Source organism: Pinus tabuliformis, chromosome 7 (genome assembly GCF_031772625.1).
Source record: "Pinus tabuliformis cultivar Carrire ecotype Pingquan chromosome 7, CPIR1, whole genome shotgun sequence".
In the NCBI taxonomy this organism is placed as follows: domain Eukaryota; kingdom Viridiplantae; phylum Streptophyta; class Pinopsida; order Pinales; family Pinaceae; genus Pinus; species Pinus tabuliformis.
In genome coordinates, this window is record NC_142293.1 from 1,108,070,578 (window position 1) to 1,108,083,842 (window position 13,265).

At 33.1% G+C, this 13,265-nt stretch overlaps 1 protein-coding gene across 2 annotated transcripts; it reads right to left on the minus strand.

The window, feature by feature from the left end:
• Window positions 1-3,217: 3,217 nt before the first annotated feature.
• On the minus strand, window positions 3,218-7,547 carry LOC149251418 (uncharacterized). 2 transcript variants are annotated; one of them, XM_089459433.1, is made up of 7 exons: window positions 6,717-7,547; window positions 6,407-6,483; window positions 6,181-6,217; window positions 5,112-5,247; window positions 4,342-4,730; window positions 4,220-4,251; window positions 3,218-3,684 (listed from the first exon to the last, which is right to left on the minus strand). In XM_089459433.1, the coding sequence occupies exons 1-7, from the start codon at window positions 7,024-7,026 to the stop codon at window positions 3,322-3,324; spliced, it is 1,344 nt and encodes a 447-aa protein (XP_089315559.1). In that variant the 5' UTR covers window positions 7,027-7,547; the 3' UTR covers window positions 3,218-3,321. The 2 variants fall into 2 exon arrangements, with proteins under 2 accessions (XP_089315559.1, XP_089315558.1); XM_089459432.1 differs by having other exon boundaries at window positions 4,220-4,730.
• Window positions 7,548-13,265: the final 5,718 nt, after the last annotated feature.

Sequence of the window (13,265 nt, forward strand, 5' to 3'; positions counted from 1 at the left end):
AAATAAGAGATATCTAGTAAAAATGGATCTTTATTTAAATTGGAGAGATGTATTTGAAAGAAGGTTCAACAAAAGAATTTTGGAAGGTATTTATCAATATCTAGTGAAATTAGAGGTATTATTTAATATCCTATGCCTACATGAACTATGTCACAGGTTCACTTAGTGAAGACCACATGCCTCATATCAACCACCACGTGCTCCATGCCATGCCAATAAGGGGCAAAGAAAAATCTACCCACCTTAATCACATCAATGAATTATTATGTTGGGGAATTACTCCAAACCCCCTCCCACACCCCCTCCACCATTCCCTCCCACCACCCAACCAAACCCAACCCAATTGCCCACATCATTGCACTATTTTGTGTGAGAGAAGGTACATGTGTATTTCATTCTCTTTTATTCTCTCTAGCATTTGCATGCAACATCGAAGGCCCCTCTAGCCAAACCTACACAAATTGACACCTCCTTTAACCCGCTCTCCCCAATCATGATGCTAATTTGTGAGAGGTTTCCCTCCAATATATAAAGGTCTCCCCCAGTTCCCATCTTTCTCAATCTTTAGTTCTCCTCCTTGGATGCCCTCCTCAAATGCCTTGGCACCCACTTTTCCTAGCACCATTGGATTATTTTAGCATCTCTTTTTTCTTTGAAACTAGGTTTATCAATATGTCAATTCAAAGTGTTAAGGATCTCTTTGGAGTGACCATGACTTCTTCTCAATCTTAACTTTCTCCTCCATGGAAAACCTTAATAGACCAAAGGTACAATGCTTCACCACTACTTTGATGTTATATACATGTTGAGATAAAGGATCTCAAAAAGGGCATGAAGAAATGTGAATGCTCAACATAATATTTTTTCTCCATTGTCATTCATGTAGACCTCTAAGCACATGGAAATGTGTCCATTGCTAGCACACTCTACTTATTGGAAGGTGTTAAGAGACACCTATGGATATGTAAGACATGCAAATTCATATTTCACAACTACTAGATTAGAAGAATGAAACTATGACAACCTTGTGCAATCTTTGAGATAAAAATATGGAGATAAAAACCTCCTTAGAAGTAGAAAAAAGTATTATTATCTACCTCTCAACATATCAATTTTGTAATGAGTAATTCATTTTCATGTAAATGTCAATGGTGAATACCTATAATAAACAATATCTATAATAATAAATTTATATTTTAAATATCATTATTGAATGTCATTATATATATCTACAATAATAAATTTATATTTTAAATGTCATTATTGAATATCATTATATATTATTTAAAAAGTAATTTATAAAAAACCACAATTAATAAAAAGAAAACCATCTAGAATATCAAACTTTGTAGAATTATTATTCATTTAACTTTTAATATAACAAAAAAGATTTGTAATTCCTTATCATCTCACTAAAATTGTTTCTTTTTTCTTTATTATTATTATTATTATAAAAGAATGTTTTATCATTGTGTATATTTTAGTTTTATTGTGTTTTTGTTTTTTTATTATTATTATTTTTAAAAGAAAATTAAAAAAATTAAAAATAATTTTAAAGATAAAAATTTATTTTAAAATATAATATTATAATTTTTAATATACAAAATATTTTTGTAAAAATATGTAAAATTTTAAAAAAATTATAAAATATTTATAAAAATAATAATTTTAAAAATAAAATAATTTAATTATTGAATAAATCATTTTTTAAATAGAAAATGGTAAAAACAAAATTAGAAAAAACATTAATAGTTAATCCATGAACCAAAAAAAAATTAACTCCTACAAAATTTCTTTGGGATGACGTTGCAAGTTCTTCCCCTCTTCCTCATAATATCAACCGCTATAGTAACTAGTGCACGAATGAAATTAAAAACTAAAACTCTCAGTTGAATTAGAACTTAAAAACCTCATAACAAAGAGTAATCCATTAACCATGGTCATTTTGCTTCTGTAGGGCATGTTTTTGTTTGTGTATGGAATTTTATATATTCATTTATATATTGATCTTAAGATCATAGTCAAAAAGACAATATTTTACGTTATTTCGTTCACTTAAAAACAAGTTTTGCTATATATTATCCCAAAAAAACATTTGGAAGATTGAATAGGTCCTTGCGTTAAGGTTATATGAAAAAATTGTCTCCGATTTAGTCATAATAAAAATTAACAATTATAATAAAAAATATATATATATCAATTAGAATATTGGTTTCCAACAACAAAAAAAATATCCTTTATCTTCTATTCCTTTTAATTCTTATATAAATAAATCAGGAAATGATCTGCTAGCACAAACCTAAGAGGGCTTTATGGCTAGTTATCATCTTCAACTTAACGTTCTTAATAATATGTGTACTAGGCTACTAGCATCTTTAAAGCTTTTCCAACTATTATTAATACTAATATAATAAAATAACGATAATAATAGTGGAATTTAAACATCTTATCATTCCAAATTTATTGACTGAATTGTAAATTATTAAATTTTATTTTTATTTTCAAAATCGAATATTTTTTCCCCATACATATATATATATATATATATACCTCTCTTTTAAATATGACATTTCACCTATACTTAAAAAAATGAAAAAATAAAAAACGCATATCACCCTCTAATGATCACAAATCTTGATGGATCGATGTACTACTTCAAAAACGAAATGATTGTTTTATAAAATGAGTGTGTTGAAGTGGGTAGATGCATGCATAACTCACGCCATGTGAACGTAAAAGTAAATTACAAAGCAGTCAGAACCAGGGTTCGGTAGCATTTCATGGAGATACCAGGGTTGGTACCTAGGGAAGTATTTGATAATGTACAGAAAATGAACAGTAGAAAAGATTCAAAGCTAAGTGTTTATTCACATTGGATATAATCAAAACTACAAAATGTTGAACGAAGGAACTGCCGAACTTACAACATTATATTGAATTTCCCATAGCATTGATGAATTACCAAGTTGGAAGAAATAATGAAAGCTCAACCGTCTTCAGAACTGTAAGAAAGTTATATCCTCATGGTCAATAAATTGACGTAGACTGTGAGTACTCATGACTTGTAAAAAAAAAATAACACCGTGTTGTATAATTTCCGGTACTAGACTGAACCACTAGTGTATTATCCGATATTCATACAGACCTATTATGTCCTTACAGAACTTTTGAATATGCTTGCGAGGGCAACAGGTGCTCCAGTAAGATCCTCAACCACTGTCACCGAGATCAGACTGGTAAAAAAAAATGCAACTACAGTTTAAGAGTATGACGCAGCCATAGTAGAAATACCCGTGTCTGATGCTACAAAAGTGCTGGAAATTAATTGTACCCAATAGACATTGTCAGATCTAAAGTAATCCCACGGGGTACTGCATGATTCTTCAGATTATCTGTTGATGATGGCCACCGATCTGGTTCTGGTTCTTGTGTGTCCACTGCCTGTAGATTGGAGGACGACTCATGAGCACTTATACTTTTCTGATTGTTGGAGAACAAAGAGAGCGATAATGTGCTATCGACATCTTCGCTGCCACACGATTGTACCGATTCACCAGGAAGGTTTTTCGATGGATATCTGCCACAGTATTCTCTCTGAAACTCCTCATCCCCTTCAGCGACCTGTATCCATTCTGAAATTTGTCTACTCTTCTTACCATTCACCTCTGTAACTTCATGTACCTCCTATAAACAGAGAATGAGACTTTGTGAGTTAAGGCTTCTGTGATATGAATGGTTTAGATTTGATTTATTTTTATCCATTACACTGTTATTTCAGTTATTTTACTGTTATTTTTGTGGTTTCTAGCATATTCAATAGATAAATCAACTTGCTGCTTCTGAACCTTGATTTAGGTTAGTTGGGTTGAGGTTTCTAGTTAGCAAGTGTGCTCATCTTCAATATATATATATATAGACTTGTTGGCCAAAAATGTAAATAACATGTGAACCAACGAGTCTTACTCATCTTTAATAGATAAATAGACTTAGCTATCTCAAAATTTCTACCCAATAATATAATGAGATGAATCCAAAGAATCAAATCTAAAGAGAATAAGACTTGGTAGCTCAAAACTTCCACCAAACAACATAATGTGATGGATCCGAAAGAATCAAATCTCAAAAGAATAATACTATTAGACATAAGTTTAAGTGAAAAACCCTAAAGTACACATTAAATGTTGAGTGAATCTGTTCAAGGTTTAGCAATATAATATACCTGAAGTTGATCCATAGACTTCCTTTTCAAATCTGCAGGCTCCCAGTCAAAGGATTTATCAGACATGGAAGCTAAATTATTTTCAAGAATGTTTTTAAAATTGCAGTTGTATGATGCTCGACCTTGCACCAGTCTTGATGGAGTTCTAGCATCCCACATTAATTTTTTAGCAAGGCCTTGCATGCAGTCGATTTCATTAATCCCTTCCCTCCTCCTTTGCTTGGAGACGAGCTCATTGAGCTCAAGCTCTGGCTTGAAGTTACATTTGTATTGTCGCAGGGCATTGTACCTCTTCTCTTTCAGTGCTTGATACTGTTTATCCAAGTTTATTGGATCGATCAAAGTGTCTCGGTATAGCAAATCTGATTGAGGGTCTCCCAGCGTTAATGGCGCAGAAATGACAGTTGAATCTAAACGGCTGCAACAACTCCAGCTGTTCAAGTTGGCTGCCGCATTGTTGCCCGTACGCCTCAAGAGCCAATCTACTTGCCCGCTCCACGAACTTTCCTGTCTGAATTAGATAGCAGGGCATTAGGTTGTATGCTTTGGAGGGTTAGATATTTTACCCTAGGGTTGGTCAAAGAAATTAGATTGCGAAAAAGCAGACTTGAGTTGGTGTGTCGGAATGTGCAAGCAAGCAATTGAGACAATATTGATTAATTTTGCCATTGTCAGACTATATGCTTTCTGTTCAGAAGAGCGCGGACATTTTCACGTGTTGGGAATTAACAAAATGACAGGTCTTCGAAGAATACAAGGACTTTGTACTGCAATGGAGATTGGGTATGATTGCATTCTGATCATGGAGGGAGACCGTTGGAGATATGGTTCAGAAGATGATAAAGAAATTGAAGAATAGCCTCACAAATTATTCTGTGAAATATCAAATCACCTCTTTATACACCGCTGATCGAAAGGCTCCCAAGATTCATGACGATGCTGCTTTCCGTTCTGTTGGAAGGATGCAGCTCTGGAGTGAGAAAAGTAATTCGAAATGTGATCTTGTCCTCCGACATTTTCTGCTGTTTCTGCATCCAAGAAACAAAAATAAACAGTGTTCGACAGACATCTCCATATATATATTCCAAACTTCATGGATACTCTAACTTGCTAAGGGTGGGGTTTTTTCGTTCTTGGCCTGTTTTCAACGTCTGAGTTAAGATGAAAGCCAATGTATCCAAAATAATTATGGGCATTATAGGGCTTGGAGTTGTCTATAGGATGTTGTTGAAAACGTAGGCTAGTTTACTAACAACTCTAAACCCTATGGCTAGTTTTCTGCAATTCAAATATGGCATGCACCTGAGAGTGTTAGCAACTTTATTTCAAAGGGTACTAGGCAGACTTAGATTCTACAATTCCAAATCATTTGAATTAAGAAATTCAGTTCTCGCTCTATATCTCATCTATACTCACTGCCACATATCAAAAAATTTGACAAACCCTGGAAGAACCTAGAATGCTAGGTGAGTAAATATAAATTTACAGAAGCAGCTGCGATATCCTTACGTGATTTCTAGGTTATGATGCCTCTGATCATGAATAAGATGCTTCTTGAAATAATATATATATATATATATATATATATATATATATATATATATATATAATCGTAACAAGATAAGGATCTCTCTCTGGGATTTAGCTGCAGTAAATAAGGCCACAGACCTAGAAATGTCGGTTATGGACACGAAATACCAATACCAATTTTTCGTGCACGAATTTTTGAGAACTTCATGTGACATGCAATGATCTAATTCAGAAAAATATATGCTTTGTCAGGATAGATAAGTTACAGCTATTTGAATTGCAGTAAAGTAGTTGAAAAGCAATCTATCGAAGAGATATGGTACTCGTCAATCCACTATCGAATCAAAGTATGGAGACTATCTCGCTAATATTATTTACAAAAGGATCATAATGCACCGAATTAATCAAGTAGCCACAGTTTGAGAACATACCTTGACCATTCTCGTCATTTTTCATGCTCCTGTACATCTGTGTAGCGAAAAATCCCGCTAGTCAGCCTCGAAAATATTGCAGCAATGATTTCTATAGAAGAGGTTACAACCCAAAAAAAAGTTTCAACAAAGCAACTGCCTGGAATGTTGCAAACATTCACAGATCCTGTTACACTTTTAAGACCATGGGAAATGGATTATTATTGGTTAGTGAATAAGTAGGTACCTGTAGGTGGCTTTTGACATGGGCAATAGTGAGGCCTTTAACATCCATAAGCTGTAGCACTAGCTTAGGTGTTGCTCCTGCGCAGTTTCGAGTGGGAATCATGGAATCATGACACACGATAGCTTTAAATTTTTGTAAATTTTTTATGTAACATACCTATAAGAACTTGTTGCCCGCCCTTCTTTTTAGATTATTCAAAACCCCATGGAATTCAAACTGGACTCTATGTTAGACCTAGTAATTAATCAAGAGGAGCTTGTGTTTCTTGAAAATTGATATTTAGGCCCTGCAATTGATAAATAATACTCACTATCTTGCCCTCCCAGGCGTTCAACCGCATGAACAAAGCAGAGGTGTAGATCCGGAGTCCATCTGAGGCGAGGCATTTTGGAACGTACATATTGTCTAACTGCTAAGCTTTCAGTCCTTCCTCCGTTCTCGCTTACTCCGCTATCAGTACTCATACTCCTTGTATTTGCATTTGTTTTTTCAGTCTGCACGCGCTTCGAGTTGGTCTCCAAATTATCCACATGACCTGACAAAGGCCGTTTGCGTGAATCGTCGCTCAGCTGAAACCTCCTAATTCCGTGGCCTTCATCTCCATGAATGTTACGCTTCATTTTTTTCTTCGAATTCTCTAAATTACCAGTACCAGAGCGATCATGAATCAATACCTAGCTTTTTCCCAATTGCTCTATCTCATTCTGCTTTGAAACATAAATATAACAACAGGTCGGGGTTAATAACATTAGGACGGTGGGTCGGGTCGGGGCGGAGCGAGGGGGTGGTAAGCAAATATAAAAGAGATGTTTTGGCCCTAGGGACAATTGTAAAACTCAAGCTCTTATATTAAGATCAACGGCAAAGATCTGATTCGTTTTTTGTGTACAGTAGTGGCTTTTCCGATACGAAAATGGCAACTCAGGGAATCCAAATTCACATATCATGATTTGATTGCAGCAGAAACCAAGTACTGATTACAGAACATGGGCTGATGTTAAGCCGGTGAAGAAGAAGGAAAGAAAGGGGCAGAGGCTAGAGCCATGGCCAAGGGCTAGAGAAGGCATATTGGGTTTGGAAGTTCCCAGCAGCTGCAGCTGCATTACTGGAAAAAAACAAATGGACCTCTCCTTTCTTTCCGTCTCCTCACCTCTCCTCCTGTTGCTGATGCTGAAGTATCATGTATGCAATCATCCGTCCTAATCCTAATATTCTTCCTTCTCATACATTACATAAGCTGATGCAACAGTTAGCCGAATATAGGATCTACCCAGATAGCCAATTGCCGTATCTTTCAAAGTGTGGGATTGTTTAGGGTGAGGCTGGGCCACCACGGGTGGACATATGTGTGTATCCGACAATTAAGGTTTTGTAGCCGCCTTAAACACCGATCACACGGGGCCGAAAATAAGATACGTAATGCCACTTAACCGCATTTACATTGTCGCTGTGTATATTCCCCGCAAAAAAAATTGGCCTAGTCTAATAGTTTCACAATTTAGTCACGATGGTAAATTTCTGGTAACAAATTTGATTGGGAGAGTGTTTAAATTATTTTCGATAGTGGAAATAGATTTTGCATTATTAAAAAATTTAATTATGGAAATATTTATATCATTTTTGAATGGTTAAAAAAAAATCAATGTCATTAAAAATAAAACACTCAAAATTTTGAAATTCGACGACTACAAATTAGATTTTCAAAAATTTATATAAAAATTTGTCAAATCATACCGAAATTTATATGATTTTCCAAAAGGAATGCCAGATTTTCTTACAATCATACCGAAATTTGTATGATTTTCGAGGCACCGGTTTAGACCACGCCCAAAGAAATAAATTTAACACAGGTTCTTTGAGTTACTAGGGTTGAAGAGGGTACATTAATAAAATCCAATAGAGGGTGGGCATCTGCCTTAAAAACACTGAATTCTCTCCCGCACCTACCGAGAACTCAGCCGACACCCCCACGTTTATCACGAATTGTCGTATCTGCTAATAAAGCAATGGTAAATACCTCCTGCAATCAAATTCCTTATTTAAACAGTGACGTCGTACTTTCTACCCCTGACGTCACTCTGCAACATTACCTCCTCCAGGCTCCACCCTCCACGGCCACCCAACCATTTTCCTCGCTCTATACTTACGGCCGCCGTTCGCGCTATGAAATCTTACGTCATCTAAACACTATGCCCATGCCCATGCCCATGCCCATCCAGATCTCTACCAGATTCTTCACCTCATATCCATTGCCATAAATACACATCGCATCGCATCCCATGCCACTGAGCTACGGTCCCATACATAAACGCAGAGGCGATCTACGGTCTCCAACGCATCATTGCCATTTCAGCAACGCCCAGGTACATGCTGGACCCCAGTGCCAGTGTTTCATATAAATAATTCATGGCAAAAGGAAGAGCGAGCAGGCAGGCATGGCAGGCTGGAATTCCTGGCAGTCGCTGGTTACATAATGCGGTCTATTTGTGGGAATTTGCCGGACAAAGTATCTTGGACGAATTTCCATGGGAATTATGCTTCTTTTAGATTGTGTCACGAGTTGAAGTGACCGACAATCCATCCATTCCCGCTTTTCTTAGCCCACATTGATTTTGCTTCTTTTTCCCAACACTCCCTAAAATCAATAGGGCTGGCGTTGTCTTTCGAACTATGAAAATTTCATAGTCTACTATGCATTGCATTCAAATTTTCATCAAATATTTTATTTTCAAATTCCAAGGTTAGGTAGTTGAAATTTGAATCCATTTCCAAAGGACATTTTAATTTCAACAAAGTTCATCAAACCATGGATGGACATGATAGTGTACTTCCGGAAGAAAAATCTTGTAGGAGGAAGATTGTGTACTTCCAGAATAAAAATCCTCCAGTAAATAAAGTTGTTTGTTGCCCAACAAATAATTCCTTTATATAAAATTTGACTAAAGTAATAAAATTTGTAATCTTTACATTCATAAAGTTGTTTGTTGCCCAACAAATAATTCCTTTATATAAAATTTGACTAAAGTAATAGAATTTGTAATCTTTACATTCATATTAATGGGAATCATAATTTTAATAACAATTATTTTATGAATATGTAATCTTTACATTTATATTAATGAGAATTATAATTTTAATAACAATTTTTTTATGTTTCATTTATGTTGTTTTTATTTATTAATACTTTTATTGGAATAATTCAAATTTTTAATTTGAATATTAAAATTAACTTTTTATCAATCATAGTAATTTATTTTAATTTTTACATTTTCATTTAAATATACAAATTTTTCAAAAAAAATCATTTTAAATTTATGAAAGAAATTCAATAAATTTTTATTTTTAAATTTCAAATTTAAATTGTTAAATATTGAATTGTAAAATATTGAAAATTTTAATTTGAGAATTGAAAATTTCATTATAAACCTTCTCTATTTCATGATTGGAATTCAAAAAATTATTTAACTTTGTTGAAATGTAATATTGAATTAATTCAATAAAAATCAATAATAAAAAATAGATGTAAATGTCTAATTAATGTATTTTATGAACAATTTTATGTTTAAGATGTTTTTAATATCAGTTTTTTTTAACTAATTTATATTACATTTTTACATTTTAAATAAAATTTGACTAAATTAAATAATACTATTTGTAATCTTTAAATTCATACTAATGAGAATCATAATTTTAATAACAATTTTCTATGTTTCATATGTGTTGGTTTTATTTCATTAACCGTAATTTTCTTGCAATAATTCAATTTTTCAATTTAAATATCAAAATTAACTTTTCATCATTTATACTAATCCATTTTAATTTTTATATTGTCACTTTAGATTCACTAATTTTTTTAAATTTTCATTTTAAATTTATAAAAGAAATTTAATAATTTTTTATTTTTAGATTTCAAACTTAAATTGTTAAAATTACATGGTAAAATATTGAAAAAAATAATTTGAGAAATGAAAATTTTCATTATAAACCTTCTATGTTTCATAATAAAAATTCAAAAAGCTATTTAACTTTGTTGAAATGTAATATTTAATTGCTTCAATAAAAATAAATAATAAAAAATAAATGTAAGCTCCTAATTAATTAATGTATACTATAAACAATTTTTTGTTTAATATGTTCTTAATCTCAAATTTATTAATCTTCTTTTCTCTAACTAATTTATATTAAATTTTTACATTTAAAAACATTATAATAAATATCCCTTAAGATTTGAGAAATTTTTAAATAAAATTAATTTAAATTTTTATTTATTTATTTATTTTGTTTTCATGATCTATTTAAATTTAAGTGGGGCTAATATAATTCTTTTCCCTCCCCCACCCTAACTCATTTCACATTAATATTATAGTTAATGTGGTCAATTATTTTGTGTAAATGTTAAAACTTTAATAAAAGAAAATATAAAAAATTATATTTATATTCATAATAATATTTCCATTTGTAATATAAGAGTTTTATAAAAAAAGATTTTTATAAAAATAATTAAATATATTATTAGGATGACTCTATTTTAACTTTCAATGTTTATTGTACTAAAAGAATTATATAAAACAGATAAAAGTGTAAATTTCTCCTAATTTGCTTAAAAGCTTTGCAGTTAAAATCATTTAGGTTAGCCGTAAAGTATAAATTTTGTCTTTGTACAATATTTTAATACTTGTAATTAATTTAATTTAATCACTTAAGAAACAGAATTATCTTTAGCCATATCTAATTACAATACTTGAATTAGACCAACAATAACTTTGTTGGGTATGAGTTGTCTCTTTTTCCCTTATATTATGCCATACAGATTTCTAAATGAAACATAATAGATTTGCAACTTTGTTAAGGATGTTTTTACATTGAACTTAACAAAATAAAAAAGTTGATGATATAATGAATTAAATTTCCATGTCTTTTATGGAGCAATTTAACAATTTCTTGTGTATAAATGTATATCTTCACTCCTAATGAGGGTGGTGGTGTGGCTATAATGCACACATTTATTTTACTTAAATATATTCCTTCATTCGTTACCTTGGATGGGGTGTTTTTGAGATGACAAGGGGAGAAAGATGCCACCGTCCTACCTGACCATGATAGTTAATAACATTCTATTGGAGCATGCCATCCATCAATAAAATTAACATGCAATCGGTCCTTAGTGGCATTCCAATCACTTTAATGGCCATTCAACTATTCACTCATGCTATCCAGTAGGGGTAGCAATTATCCATGGCCTTGAGGCTTGTTGTCTGGTTTATTTTTAGCTTTATTTTGCTTGGAAGGGATTGCAAATTTACTTGGGAGACAGTCGGGACTTGTAACATTTCTACTAGTAGCTTGTCTTCGTCTAGTTCTTTGGTGCTTTGGTTTGTGAAAAAAAATTCTCCTGAATTAGAATTCCAATATAGCCCATATGGTGTTTAATCTAAGTTTCAGTTGTAGCACAATGTCGATAGTATCTTTCTTCGCCATCGTCACTTTTTTTTTTCAAGTCATCTTTCTTCAGCTTCATAAAGTCTCAAGCCACTCCCATGCTGAGAATTTTTTTTTCTATATGGCCTCCTTTGCATTTCAATAAGTGGCCCTAGAAAATTCTCTTACTCACCACCTCTTGGTCTCTTGACCTCCTCTAGCTTTTTCTCCTTCTCTCATCCCACTGTTGAAAATGCAACAAGATGATGGAGCATAGTGAAAAGAAGTCGCCTTCACTGAGTGGGCCCGCAGGCTATTTTTGGCGCAAAGTCTATTTTTAGACTATGTCTATTTTTAGACATATGGATCATGGTCTATGAGTTGCAGGATGCTATTTGTGGATGATTGGTCATGTTGGTAAAAATAGATGGACTTATATTTTTAGACATATGGGCGGTTTCTATTTTTAGACTGCCTGGGTAAAAATAGAACAGTCGTATATTATTAGCTCTTAATAATATTTGGACTATAAACATTGTCTTATCCTCTCGGAGCACTTTAGTTCGAGCTACGGATGTGGCACATGCAACTGTCAGAAGTAAATACGCTTTTCTTATGGGTCAGTTGAGCTATTGCATGCAAGACTTCAGTTAGAACTCATGTGGTTGAGTTTGGTGGAGTTGATTGTGGAGTTGATGGAGTTGTGTTTAGTTTGACTTGGTTAAACTAGTTGTATTTAGTCTAACTACAAATACACTAGTGATAAGTGATGTGAATTAATTGTTAAATTAATTCACTAATTATTAACTCATAAAGCAACTAAAGAATACATCAGTTAACTCAGTGCATGGACAGTTCAGTGGAGACAAGTGTTAAAGGTGAGTGAAAGGGCAAGACATTTGTCAGCTGTGACTATAGTTGTGCATGAGATTTGCATAATCAGTGGATTGATTATTGCCAATGAAGATTGCGTGGTTCAGCCAAGGGAAATACGAGTTTGGATCAGCCATTCTCATCTGTTCTCATGCAAGATTGCGTAGTGGAGGCAGGAAAGCAGCGGAGGAGATTTGAACCTGTGATTGATTCAGATCTGAGCTAGTTTGTGTGTAACAGGTGGAGATAGTATTGAGTACTTGTGAGGAGTATTGTACTATGTATTGTTACATGTTCTCAATCAATATAATATACAGATAGTTGGGGGTTTTCAGCTGTATGCTTTCCCCGTGATATACTGTGTTGATATGTGTGATTGATGCTTCAATGTGTGCATGCGATTGTTTCTGAATACTGCAAATTGATGATCAATAGTAGAAGAGGTTATGTATTATGCATGCATTCCATAATAGTGTATAATCAGGATAATCTCTGTGAATAAGTGTCATATTATTCAAAATTTCTACATGGTATCGGAGCAGAGTTGATCATCAGATCTATTATTCAG

Bases quoted from the DNA above. Each gene is read 5' to 3' on its own strand.
- LOC149251418 (XM_089459432.1), bottom strand. From the start codon at position 7,026: ATGAAGCGTAACATTCATGGAGATGAAGGCCACGGAATTAGGAGGTTT. The intron at 6,218-6,406 runs GTACCTACTTAT...TTCGCTACACAG, and splicing joins ATGTCAAAAGCCACCTACAG to ATGTACAGGAGCATGAAAAA. The intron at 5,248-6,180 runs GTATGTTCTCAA...TCTTGGATGCAG, and splicing joins AAATGACGAGAATGGTCAAG to AAACAGCAGAAAATGTCGGA.